Source organism: Poeciliopsis prolifica, unplaced genomic scaffold (genome assembly GCF_027474105.1).
Source record: "Poeciliopsis prolifica strain line A6 unplaced genomic scaffold, Auburn_PproV2 SCAFFOLD029, whole genome shotgun sequence".
Taxonomy (NCBI): domain Eukaryota; kingdom Metazoa; phylum Chordata; class Actinopteri; order Cyprinodontiformes; family Poeciliidae; genus Poeciliopsis; species Poeciliopsis prolifica.
The window spans coordinates 256,880-270,955 of NW_026562404.1; the positions used below are offsets into that span (position 1 = coordinate 256,880).

Sequence of the window (14,076 nt, forward strand, 5' to 3'; positions counted from 1 at the left end):
AGTGTAATTTTACTACCATTCAGACGCACAGCACTTAAGATTTAGTATGTGCATATTCTAAACAAATCCTGGTTATTTTTATACTTGACCACAGGCAAAATGTCTATGTGAATTATTGTTGTATAATCCATCCAAAGTATATCGAAGCTATACACAGTGGTCAGTGGTCCTTCAACGATAATGAAAATCTAGAGAGCTGCAGTCAAGTCACAGTGGCTACTTTTTATGTTTCTCTTGATTTAAGCAAGCCGTCAGTCTTGACTTTATATTGAGAGCATACATCAAACTGTGATTTTTGTGTAATGATACACAAAAAATGTCATGTTTAAAGGCGTGCTTATGACTTAGGAGTAACAACAACTTAAGGCCAAAAATATTGACGTATTAGGTTCCCTTTTAAATAATATTGGATTTCTTCTATTGTCTTGTTGTCAACACCAACAAAGTGCTGCTGGAAATGTGGCCCACTTGTTTATAATGTTGGCTTCTCCGTTTACAACTATACCTAAGGAAGAAACAATTTGGCACACAGATTTAAATGTCGTAGCAAAAGCTGTGCCTTGTGATTACTTAGCCATTTAATGGAGGTAATAAAAGAGATATGTAGTTACTTCACCAAGAGCATATGGCTTGACAGAAAAACTTCTGACATGCGAGTTTAAATACATATTTTTATTTTACATAAACAGACAAGATGATTTATTTCACGAGGAATTATACATTAAATCCAAAACCTAGCAGCAATTATCACTAAAATAGTTATGGGAGATCCACTTCACATGTGTTTACACTGATACATCAATTTTACCACATTGCACAATTATTTTTGCAAAGCAGTTACTGTACATTCACAGTATTCAAGAGTTACAATACATAAGTATAAAAACCAGCTTTAATATTTATACTACGGTGTAGGTGACTGCTTCATCAAGGATGTTTTTGCTTGCAGATTAATGTAGAAATTCAAGCCCAAGAACATAACTGTCTATTTTTGTTCATAAATATATTTGTGATTATTATAGAAAAGACGCACATTTACAATTGGTTCTTTAAGCTCACCAAATTAATTTCTTTTCAATAAAAGTTCACATCTTTGTTTTATAAAGTAACTAGCGAAAAGCCTGGAAACAGACTTTAGAAGACTGGTGCTGTGCATAAGTTTACCTTTGTTCCACTGTGCAATTAACCCATTTATCTGTACATAAAAATCATACATTTTACAAAAATATAAAACGTAGATAAAAAAAAGCCCCTTTAGCCCACCAATCACACCAGAAATGATATTTAAATTATACAAGCAAGAGTTGACTTTACTGTCTTTTGATTTTCAGATATTTTTATGATTATTTCTTGTTTTTGTCTGTGTCCATTCAGTTTACACACACACACACGCACACACACACACACACACACACACACACACACACACACACAAACACATACACACACACACACCCCCACACACACACACACACACACACCCCCACACACACACACATATATATGTGTACTGGGAAGGTTGTTAGTGCATGTTTTTTTTTCCTTTTTCTTTTCAAAATTTCAAATACAATATAAATTTATGGCGAATCAATAAATTGTCTCTGTACATAATTGATTGGAAAGCATTATTATATATGTATATATATTACATATCCATTTTTTTTCACTGAACATGTCCTGCATATTTGCCCTCTGAGCTGTGTCAGCTGGGATCTCCGAGATGAAAACACAGAACAGAGATCGTCCCAACATATCATTTTCACAGTTTTTTTCTGAAAGTTTGAACCTTTTGGTCTCACAGGAAACTGTCTTCTGCGCCGACGAAGGAGAACCCATTGAAAGCGTTGTTGGAGCTGGTGCTGGCGTTAAACTCCGGGGTCCGACTCACTGAGCTGGGAACCATTTCCCTGGTGAACTCTGGATCGATGTGTTGGGTGTCGGCCGGGCCTCTCTGGAAGACCGTTCGATTGTGTCTGATTATTATTTGCTTGATTTCCTTCAATTTTTGTTTCATTATAACACTTTTTGGTTTAAGAAACAAATGTCAAAACAAGCCAATACACTTGTAAAATCTGTTATAAATTTAAAGAATCACTCAATTAATACTTGTCTGACAACATAATGTTGGCTGAAGCATTTCTAAGAGCAACATATCATGTTCTAATCAAAAGAAATTCAAAGTCTTTGATTTCTCTGGATGTCAGGACTCGGATTTTGGTTTTGATCTTATTTATCATTATGTTTTATTTCTCTTTAGATTAGCCCTTCATGGTCATTTCAGTTTTAATATTTGAAGTCATTTAGTGTGATTAGAAATGCCTTGTTGTTTTCCTTATCTGCAGCCCTTCATATCGTTTCTATTTAGGCTTATTCTGTAGTTACCTTAGGTTCTGTTTCTCTTGTATGTCGAGCTTCTTTGGTGATTATGGTTTATTTTTATTTAATCCTACTACTTTGTTTTGCTTTTTAGATTTTCTTGTACCCCTGGATTTTGGATTTTTTTTGTTAGTTGATTTTCTTCATGACAACATCCACTTATTTCCACGTCTACTGCCTGCTGCGTTTGGGTCCACCGCCACACCATAGGCCCAGCCATCAATAGATGGATAAAACATGATGGAACCGTGGATTTGAAGCTTCCCAAATCCGCCAACTAAAATTACTCCAGGGACACATAAACAATAGCAGTTTTACAGAACATAACTTACGACGTTGGGGTTGTAAGGAGGAGTGATCCTCTTGTGATAAAGGTCGTCCCAGTTGATTGGAGCAAAGAAGGGATGGTTCTTTATTTCTAACTGCAAGAAACCCAAAATGACAACAATGAAAAGATTAGTGGAAAAGTTATTTGTTCACATTTTTTAAAATATAATATCTTTTATTGGAAGTCATTGACTTGACAAATTCCATTAGAAACATTTTTGGAGTCATTTGAGATTTTTCTTTTCTCTCCAGAAGGAGCTGCTCCAGCTGTGTCAGCTCTGCTTCTGCTGGTCCTCAATTAACAAAATACTGAACATAACTGCTTTTACAAAATCGAAACATATTTATTGTCTGCAGGTTTTTAGGACAAACACACACTTACAAAGTCAGCAATCGTTCCGAGTCGTCTGTGCGGGTCTTTCTGCAGAAGACCGACCAGCAGAGAGCAGACGACCTCAGACTTCCCCGGAGGGAGCGGCAGCGTCTTGTGGAGAATCCCGTTGTACATTTCACCAACATCCCGGCTGTAGAAAGGAGGCTAAAGTGGAGTGAGAGACACTATGATCACCTAGAGCTGGTAAAAAAAAACAAATAAAATAAATGTTTGGATCAGCCTCTCATAAACACACATACCAGGCTATAGATCATCTCATAGAGAACGGCTCCCAGACACCACCAGTCCACCGTCCTGTCATATGGTTCCTTACGCAGAATCTCCGGTGCCAAGTACTTCAGAGAAAGAGAAGAAATTCATGAACAAGTAAAGGTAATCATAAAAGGAAGGGAAAAAAATGTGCTGCTTCTGACATTACACAAGCTTCAGTAAAAAAAAAAAACTTGTTTTAAAAAGGAGTATGTTAACTTCTTCATTAGTCCTCCAGTGTGAAATCATTATAGCTTGTCATGTTCTGTCCACTCACCTCTGGGGTGCCACAGAAAGTGGAGGTGGTTGATTCTGGCTCAACGCCTTCTTTGCACAGCCCAAAGTCTGTCAGCACCACATGACCCTGCAGACACGAGGCACACGCGATCCCAAACCACACGGACCATAGCAGTCAAATGAAATGAGCGAGGAGCTGTCAGTGGCTTACCTGAGAGTCTAAAAGGATGTTCTCTGGTTTTAAATCTCTGTCAAAAACAAGAGCAAAAGCCATGGTTATCAATCGGTCGCATTTCAAGGCGACTAATCTGACACGTCCTGCACGTCTGACCTGTAGACGATGTTAAGAGAGTGGAGGTAGCCGATGGCGCTTGCCACTTCGGCAGCGTAGAACCTCGCCCTCGGCTCCGAGAAACACCTCTCCCTCTGGAGGTGGAAGAAGAGCTGCAGAGGAAGATTAGATGTTTATTAGGTAGTAAAAAAAAAAAAGCCGTACATGGAGCAGGAAGTGGTGCTGGATTACAAATGTGACGGGGAAAGAGAGACATCTTTAAACAAAATATGGTGCAACACTTAGCAGAAAAACATCTGATATGATTGTAATATTTCAAACATAAGTAAAGAATTAGTCAAAAATGCTATTTGACTATAGTAACTGAGTATAAAATAAAAACCAATGAGGAAAAGAAAGAAAATGGCTGGGGTCATACTGAGTGACAACATGAAATTTTTCTAAAAGCAGAATATTGATGGTTTCTCTGCACTTAAAAAATGTCGATTGATTTTAGAATCTTTCTAAATCAGTCTCTAAATGAGTTCATCTAAGTTCAGTTTTGTGGTATTTGGCCATCAAACATGTACCTCTCCTCCGTTTACATAGTCCAGCACAAAGTAGAGTTTTTCTGCGGTCTGAAAGGAGTAGTGGAGCCGGACCAGAAACGGGTGTTTCAGGCTCTTCAGCAGCACGTTCCTCTCTGCCATGATGTTCTTTTGCTGGAAGAGGAAGAGCAAAATGACTGACATCTTCTGTCACAGTGAGAGAACTTCAGTATCTACGAAAGTCAGACTTTACTTTCACAAAATACTCAACAATAACACAACAGAGAGAGATAAAATCAGTTTCATCTCTGCTTTTCCCCGGTTGACGGCGCGAATGTTTCCAAATGGGGCCTGCATCTCATGAAGCCGTTGACCCTTCACGTTCTGTATTTAGGACACGGTTTATGACTCGGCCTCACCGTGTAGCAAAACGCAAAGTCATCTGTCTGTTCCTGTTTCCTGCTTATCACCGTTGCTGTTTACTGTAACCAACACGTCCAAGAACACAGCAAACGCCGTCGTCTAAAGAATGTTTAGGTCCCTCTCTTTCCTGGTCAGATTCATTAGCCGATGGACTATTAATGGTCATGAACTCCTTGTTTTTCTTCTGCTTTTTTTGTGTTTGTTCGTGGCTGATGTCAGTCGCTCATGCTGAGCTGGATTCTCCAGGGAGTTGCTTTCCGTTAAGTGGAGGTGTTTCCTCACCACCGTTGCCACATGCTTACTCAGGAAAGCACATCACTTGAAAGTCGGTGACTCGACGCAATCCGATGAGCTTTACAAGCATTACGTCCAGCATTATTGTGACTGAATGTGATTGCATTGTTTTATTAATTTGCCATGACCTGAACTGTCTTTGGTTATTTGAATCTAAACAAATGATTGCATTAGTAGCATGTCAAATAAACTTTGTGATATACTTCTAAACAGGTAGATGTAAATTAAATCCTTTTTTTCTTGATATGTTTATATTTTTTGTAAAACAAACAAAAAAAAGTTTAGTTTTTTTTTCTAAATTGATTTATTAATGAAAACATGATATTCTGGCTGAAGATCTGAGTGATTTATTAGTTAATGATAATATTTGTTTGACTTGTTCATATTTTCAATTATTAATGATGTAATTTGACATTAGTAATACATGATGATGAATATGTTAGAGAGTCCAGAAAAGTTAGGTTTATTTTAGTTTTAAGATGGAAAAATGGAGAATAATAAAACTATTTTATAATGGCATAAACTCCACCGCCTAGTAATGGCAAAATGAAGTTTTACTCAGAATAAAAAAAAGGAATTTGCTTTGTGTAGTTCTTGTTATATGTTATTCACGATAAGGCATAGGGTTTAAATGAAACACTTTGTGAAGTGGGATTATTACATTTTCTCTGTCAGACAGATAAAGTTGCTACATGCCATTGTAAGCAAAGAGAGACGTCTCCAAAAAAAATGGCCTTTTGAAGATAAATGTTACCACAGAGTTCTGAGAAAATGATCTTCAGCCCTGAGACAAGCATAAACACAAACAACTCTATAACCAAAAAGACAATGTATCAGTTTAACCAGAGCCGAGCTGAGCGCGCTGAGTGACAGGAGGATCTGGTTCTCTTTGCTCGGATGTTTTCACCGTGTTGTTCGACAAACACTGAAGTGTCCCGGTTTATTTTTCTGTGGGCCGTAAAATGTGTCCTTTGTACGGAACAAGCTGCAGATTAGATTAGATACAGATCAGATCTTGCCGGGTCAGAACTCTGTTTACTAATAACTCTCACAGATACTCACCCACCCACAGACAGAAAGGTTTCCATCTACGTTTGGTTTCCAGCAGTCCTCGGCATTATTTGCTTGTGCTGCTTAAATATAGTTTGTTTACAATAATCGCAAAAAATATATATATCTGATTTAATTACAGCTTGAAGCTCTATCGTGAGATACATTTATTTGAAAAGTGTATGGTAACTTGATGTTTGAATTATATAGAGATGCTGTTCCTCTGGGTGTACTTAACATTTGATTTGTCAGGATCAAGCTCAGTTTTAATAGCCAAAAATACCAAGAGAAAAATATTCAAAAGGATAAATTACCTCCTTTTTCTTGAGGATGATCTTCTTCTGCAGAACTTTGATTGCGTAGAACTTGTTGTCGGCTTTCAGCTTTGCAAGCAGGACCTGCATGGTGGTTGGCTTATTAGTGGTTTGTTTAGTAAATACTTTGCACCAGCATCTCATCACAATGGTGTCAGGACATTTCATCAAAAGTGTGCACCCAACACAGACAGCTGATCTCTGGGAACGCACAATGTCCGAGAAATGTCGGGAGGGTTGATGCAAAGGAAGAAAAAAAAAAGAGTCCCTTATCTTATTTTTTGCGTGATAAAAAAGTAGAAAATTATTAATTGGTTGAAATATTATATGACTAAATGAAAATAGGATTAAAAAAAACAAAAGCAAAGAAAGTAAACTCAAATAATATTATAAATGAGAATAAAAACGATTTGTTTTGAAGGGATGAAGCAATAAAAATTAGTTTTAGGATGGGGATTTCGAAAATACAGAGTTGGGTGTTTATCATCTGCCCCTTGGTATCAATACGATCTTCTTAATCAGTGACTTCGAGGTGCGTGAAGTTGAAACATCTGAGCAGAAACAACGCTTAGCCCATTTATCATGTTTACTTGAAACTAGGCAAGGGTCCAGAGTGGGTGGAAAATATGCTTTGTTTTCAAGAGATTGAGGAAAGCCTGTTTTAAAGAGTCTAGTAGGGCAAAAGAAAATAGTGAGTTGCTAAAATAATACTTTTTTATTTTTATTTAGATAAAAACATTATCTAGCTTTAAGGTTAAATCACAACGGCTTTGGTGTAGAAATAAATTTGGAAATCTTTTGCGTACCGCACAGGAAGAGATTAAACCTCATTACAGAACAAGATTTGACAAAATGATTTACAAAAAAATAATAATAATTTAAATTGGATATGTAAAATGAGCATCAGAGAACCCCAAATGCGAGAAAAGACAATAGAGGACGAAAAGTTTACTGTTTGATAGGTCAAACTTTGTTAATTTATAAACTAGTTTGAGTATCATTAGGCAAATTGAATGATAAGAAAAAGATTAAAAAAACATGGACACTTCATGTTTAAACCTCCATGGATTGAAAAGGTAAATTTCAGTAACACATCGTTATATAGTTAGTAAGAGAGAAGGCAGGAGGCACACTTTGAGTTCGAAGGCTCAATCACTGACTAGCTTGGATATCAATAGTTGGACACAATCTTACAAAATTCATTTTTCTCTCTCTGTTTCTCTTATGTAAGTAGGTCAGGGTAAAATCTCTGCTCCCTAACAACTCACAAAACTATAAAATGTATTCATTTATCAGGACAATCAATAATTCCTGCAGCATGGCTTGTGTTATGACCAAGAAAACAGACCTGAAGGTTTGTGAAGAACAAACCCCCCCAAAAAAACAACAGATCAGTTTAATAGTGCAGACATAAATAAGTGTTGTTACCTTCCCAAAGGTTCCTTTGCCAATGACAGCCAGGAAGTCAAAGTCAGTCGGTCTGGCGCTAAAACAACAGGAAGGTCGACTATTAAATGATCTGCATACTCTGAGGCTCATGATACGACTATTTCACAAAGGAGAAAACACACACACGTGAAAAACAAAAAAACTCAAAGTCAAACACTGGTGACTGTCATTCAAAAAGATCCAGTGTGAATCATTTATGAGGAACAAATGCGTGTGAACGTCTGGAAGCAAAACTGAAGAGAAAAACTTTTTTTTTTTCTTGCATTAAGTTTAGTACTGCAGTCGAGAGGTCATCGAAGAACGGCAATCAAGTTTGGTCTTGAAATACGTGTTTATCACTCCTTCGAACGTAAATGCGTAATAAAATAAAAACCTCTGATAATATCGGAATAAAAACAAATGAGTTGATCTGCAGGTGGCTGCCAAAAGTTGCCACACCGTGTTTAGTCAAAAGTTTCCATGGTGAGACTGAAAGCGAGGAGTGGCCAGAAAACCAACGGACAAGCTAAGTAAAGATTCCTGAGGCCATGGAGGGTTATATAAGTGCAACCAGAGGCTAGTCTCACATTGTTAAATGTTAATCTTGAGAAATAAATACCCACCGCTCCGCCTGTCCTCCACAGTTTGTTAAAGATTACATTAAGAAGTCAAAAAGGTTGCTGGAAAAACAATATCTTGACTTATGAGGTGGAAAGCAGAGCTGTTTTGGTCACATTTGGTAAACTTCCTCTGTACAACCTAATAAGGTTTGTTTGCTGCACTCTTCTCTTAAAGGTTTGAATTTATTGGGTGGGAAATGAGTACATTAACCATGAAGTGAGACTCTTGCAGAACGCAGTTTTTCTGTCCCAGTTATTCTTTCAAAGAGGGAATCACTCAAAACAAAGTTTCGCACACTTTTTAAGGAATATTGAATCACTTTCACCAAGATCACTTCACCAGCCTTTGCTCAGTTTGTTTTAGTTGATCTAGCATTACAGTTTCTATGGGTTCATTTGCAACTTCAAAAAATAAAGGGGAACAGATGGTTTAGTAAAAAGCAGAGTTACTGACTGTGGGTTTGCAGAAGGTCCCAAATTGACATCATCATGAGGAGAGGAGGGGGTCGACCGCAGCTGGAAAAATACAGAGGAAAATACACATGATGCTTAAAATGATTAAAGCAAGCCAACAGATTATAAATAATAATAATAATAATAATAAAACATTTTTTGGGGGGCGTCTCTTTTAAGGATTCTACATTACAACTTTAACTGTGCACTTCACAGAAAAGCAAATCATTTGAACCGCAACTCATAAACTGTCCATTTCAGGTGATCTTAGGAAAGTTTGACGTTCACTTTCAAAGCTTTGTTCGGTGAGAATAAGAGAAAGAAGAATACTTTGTTCCACCTGTTTGGTTTGGCAAACGCCACTGTACTTTACTGCAATCTGATGATGAAGAATGAAACTAACACAGACCATCTATGTCTGTCAGATGATTCCAGATGGAAATTTTGTCGAACATCCTTTAAAAACAAAGTCGTCTCACTGAAAGAAGCTCGACTGTCTAACATACTGAACAAATCATATGCAAAATAACAGCAGAGTTTATCAATCATATTATTTTGAGACAAAATCAGTGCAACAAAATGATCTAAAACAAAGACAAGTTGTTAGATGCAAACACAAACAACTCAGTCAACTTATTAATTGTTTCAATCATTGCTTGTGTTTCTTTCAACTCAACATTTTCCAACAGTCGCCACAAGCCAAATAACCAACAACGCAGTCAAAAGATAATGCAGACCTTAAAAATGTGCGTCCTGAAATAGTTTGGTCTCAAGACCTGCTGTTGAACAAAGCAGTCATTCTGATTGCTGATGTCTAAACCAACCTGCAGACAGACTTCCAGTGTCACATGCTCAAAAAGCCTGCTGGTTAAAACTAAAATAAAAGCATTTGGTTAACTCACGTTGCAGTGAGCCATGGCTGACGTGTTCTTAATCCACCTGGAGGATCCAAACCTGTTGGAGGACAGGACGGGTTCAGTCCACAGTCAACATGCCTTCCACCGTTTCTCCCTTCATAAATGTCCTTTCCTCCACTTCAGCTCTAACTCAGATGAACCTGGCCTTTTGTTCCTCGGCTGTCTGAGTGTGTTTTGTGCAAATGACTCCTGTGTGACAGCCTAAGGATACAGATGAGCTAGAAGTTCTTGTTTCCCAGGAATGACATGGTGGACAAACAGGAAGACAAAGAGGGACATAGTCTGTATAATGGGTAAGAGTGACATGGTGGACAAACAGGAAGACAAAGAGGGACATAGTCTGTATAATGGGTAAGAGTGACATGGTGGACAAACAGGAAGACAAAGAGGGACATAGTCTGTATAATGGGTAAGAGTGTCCATTTTGTTGTCGTTGTTGTGAGGACATCAGGTTTTATGCTGATGCTGGTTTTTCATTCTGAGCACATGATGTTGAAGATTAGATCTTAACAATACTAAAATGAGGCAAGGCTTTTTCTGCTTGTTTTGTTTTTTCAGTATTTTTATCAGATTGGATATTCTTGGGTATTTGCCATAAGTCTGACGCTTTGTTTCCATTGGTCACCCTTGTATTAACAATAACCTAAAGCTCAAATGTGAGACTCCATATCTTTCTCTATGATGACAAACATTTCCATCTCGGAGCATAGAGTTCAGTGCCGAACAGTGGAGAGATGGGATATGAGGCTGCAGAACTAAAAAAAATAAAAAAATAGTGAAATTCTTCTCTCACTTACAAAAGAGAAAAAAATTTGGTGTTTACAAAATATTTCAGGGTATTGTGTAATATCTTAGAAACCACTCTTTTTGAGCTAAGAGATTTTTAAAACGTGACATCAGAGTCTGGGGCGAGTCTGGAAAGCAAGTCTGGCTGCTTGAGCAGACAGCCTGACTAATTAACGAGGTTAAGCTCGCTATTCTTCTGGTGAGAGCAAAAATGCTTTTGATTATTCAGATGCTATTAACTCTACTTCAGCTAAGCTCAGCATTGATGCTAATTTTTTAGCATCAGAACGCCGGGTTCCGACTGATTAGTTACACTTTGGCAGGCCCCATTTAAATTTCTTCAGAAATATTCAAGTTTATGAATATGGGGCTTCTTCTCATTTCAGTTTTTTTTTTTTTTGCTCCATGACAGCAAACAGGACCTGGGCCTCGAGGGAGATCCGACAGCACAGCCGGTGTTACAAAGACCAAACTGGCTCTTCATTTTCAACTAAAGCATGTGGAAACATGGGATGTTTATCATTTGGATTAATGGAGAAAAACTATTCACTGCATCCAAATGAACATTTCAGACAGTGAAATGTTTCAATATTAATTTCCCATTTAAATATTGTTGCTGACCTGAGGACACAGTGATAGCAGTGATATGTGTCAGTGTCTGCATTGACTGGAAAGCCATAGTTCATGGCAAACTACTCTGCTGCAAGAAATAAGGCAAAAACAGACTCACTCTGTTTTTGTTTTGCTATTGATCATTTTTAATATCTGACAATGAGCAAATATAAAAATCACTTTTCAAATGATGAGTTTATTATTCACTAAGAAAAAAAGCTATCCAAACCAACCACGGCTGTAAAAAAGCAATTTCCGCCACAAACCTGACGACATGCTGTATCAGTTTAGGATACAGCCAATCATTTTTAACACCACCGTGGAAAAGGTTTGACCCTTCCTTTAGTGGTAAATTGATCTATTTTTCAATCTTCATCTTGGAGTAATTGTCGGGAACTCCAGAGAAAAATCACCTAACTTTTCCAGACTGGCAACTGATAATGACTTCCTTTCTTGTTTGTTTATTAAAGGCTGGAAATGTTGGCAAGGTCTCTACGGAAGAGATTTCCTGATTTTACAAATTGAGCATAAAGTCAAGCAAGACCGAAACTAAACAAAGCTGTCCAAAAATAAAATTCATTTCTAGCTTAACGAGTGAGGGATTAACTTTTCCAAAATGTCTTTTGTAACCTTAAGCATTTCGGTCTGACAAAAAAACCTAAAACAAAAGCAATATTTAAGGAGACATGTTTTTCCAGCACTATAATTATCTATTCACTGATGCCTCTGGTGGCTCCTGAAGCAAAAAGAATGAAGGTGGCGCAGGCGAGTGAAGCAAAGTCAAATCAGTTTGGCTCCGTTTCAGGGGCCCTTCAATGGAGGCTCTGCAAATACCTCCAGCTTCATGGCAACACGGTACATGGTGTTCTGGCAAGCTGATAATTACATAAATAAGGAAGGCTGAGCTTGACCCATTGACACGGGTGTTGCTGTTGATAATAGAATATGCTTATGTGTTATTAGGAGCTCATCTGGACATGTGAGGGCCATGTTAAGCAGCAGTATATTCTTAGGGAGTTAATAATTAACTTTGGTGTGGACCTTTGCAACTTTCCAGGTTTTGTATGCGGATAAAAAAAAACTGTAGCACATGCTAAAATCAATAAGAAACATGTGCAAAACTATGGTCCCTTGGTGTATTTTGTGCACAATGTGCACAAAATGCAAATGATGCATATTGTGCGTAAGTGAAATGAGCAGTTAAACACCATATCATGATATTAAAATAGTGAAAATGGCTATGAGCTAACATAGGAGTTATTTAATCTTTCAACAATAAGCTGCACTTAGTTAAAACAACTAATCTGTAAAATAAAATAAAATAAAATAACGGGGAATCTTGTTGAAATAAGAAATGAAAATCAAGCTCAAACCTTGTTGCATCAGCTTCAAAACTGTCCATCAGAATTGTAATAAAAATATAATTAAAGGTGTGATGAGACTATCTCAGGTGCATAAAGAGGTACATGTGCAGCAGCTTAAATTATGTTAATCATTACTAACACAAAAACATATTATTTTTAAAACTTCTAGGTAAAAACGCAGATAATTCAGATCAATAATGTAAAATCTAATTTAAAAGAAAAAGGATATATGGTGCAGCCCCCAAAACAAAACAAGGAACAGAATAGACAATCTGTCATAAAGTGTAGCTTGAAGCTTTCCTACCTGGGCAGCAGATGAGTGTGTTGGCCCGCTGCTCTTCCGCTCGGGAGTCTGGGCAGACTGACAGCACCAGTCTGGGGGCTGAGGCTCGTCTCGGCGTGTCGTTTTGTTTTTAAAATGTAACGGGAAGGTCAGCGGGTCGGATCCGACGCGGTGAATCATTGATGAAAAAGTTACAGAGCTCGGAAAGGGGCGAGGCGAAGCTTCACAGAAAACCGACCAGCGCTTCCTAAAGCTGCGGAGGGATTTCAAAATAAAAGCACCGCAGCGCCGTATGGTCTGATTGTCAACAACAACAACACAATGTAAACAATGCTATGTTGGTTTTTAAGAGGGAACAAAAAAAATCTAATTAAATTAAATCTAAAATTCAAGACACTCTGTAAACTGTTTTTAAAATGATTCAAATCTATGCATTAAGTAGTTTTGAAATAACAAAATTAAATCTACAAAAATGCTCAAAACACTGTTTAGGTGCTGAAGAAAGCTGTATGAGTTCCAGCAAAGACTGAGCTATTTTTAAAGAACGTAAAGTTGACATTATTTAAATCATTAGGTTGCATCTGGAGACAACACATTTCTATAATGTAGTCCAGATTTTCTTTAGTATTCTTTGTATTTTCACATTTCTGACTTTGGAAGAAATAATAAAAATGTTTATAAAATACAATTTGAAATATGTTTTTTTTTATTTTATTTTACTTTTTTTTAATCTTCTTGAATTTCAATGTTCCAGCAAACCATGACAGACACAATCTCTGAGCTCTGCCAATTGCAAAATAAGAACTTGAAGCGGGCACATTTTCAAAGGAAATAAAGTCACACTCTGAGATGGAAACCTGGGTTTTCCTCTTGGAGCCTTTTGTGGGGCCCTCTTCCTGTGTGAGGCACCTGGCGCACCGGCAGGCAGCGCTCGGTCCGGCTGGTTTATCAGCAGCGTCCTGGATGCCGCCGTGGATCAGCGCGATAAGCAGTGAAGACCAGCGGGGCGTGGAAGCAGTTGTCACCAACCACAGCCAACTGTTGACGACAATACGGTCGATAGGGGGACGCGACGCACGCAAACTCAGTTTATAGTCAATTCTTGGACACAAAACCTGCGCGAGGACAGG

At 37.7% G+C, this 14,076-nt stretch overlaps 1 protein-coding gene across 1 annotated transcript; it reads right to left on the reverse strand.

Moving 5' to 3' along the window:
* Nucleotides 1-657: 657 nt before the first annotated feature.
* sgk2a (serum/glucocorticoid regulated kinase 2a) lies at nucleotides 658-13,127 on the reverse strand. The gene is made up of 13 exons (XM_055049862.1): nucleotides 12,968-13,127; nucleotides 9,887-9,938; nucleotides 8,986-9,047; nucleotides 7,912-7,969; nucleotides 6,484-6,567; nucleotides 4,445-4,576; nucleotides 3,915-4,027; nucleotides 3,795-3,831; nucleotides 3,624-3,710; nucleotides 3,337-3,432; nucleotides 3,086-3,241; nucleotides 2,709-2,798; nucleotides 658-1,951 (listed from the first exon to the last, which is right to left on the reverse strand). Exons 2-13 carry the CDS (start codon nucleotides 9,899-9,901, stop codon nucleotides 1,796-1,798), a joined length of 1,086 nt encoding a protein of 361 aa, XP_054905837.1. The 5' UTR covers nucleotides 9,902-9,938; nucleotides 12,968-13,127; the 3' UTR covers nucleotides 658-1,795.
* Between the last annotated feature and the right edge of the window lie 949 nt (nucleotides 13,128-14,076).

What these genes read in the sequence shown, in the direction of transcription:
- sgk2a (XM_055049862.1), bottom strand. An exon ending in GGACCTTCTGCAAACCCACA is followed by an intron (nt 7,970 to 8,985) that starts GTCAGTAACTCT and finishes CTGTTGTTTTAG; the next exon opens with CGCCAGACCGACTGACTTTG. An exon ending in CTTTCTGTGGCACCCCAGAG is followed by an intron (nt 3,433 to 3,623) that starts GTGAGTGGACAG and finishes CTTTCTCTGAAG; the next exon opens with TACTTGGCACCGGAGATTCT.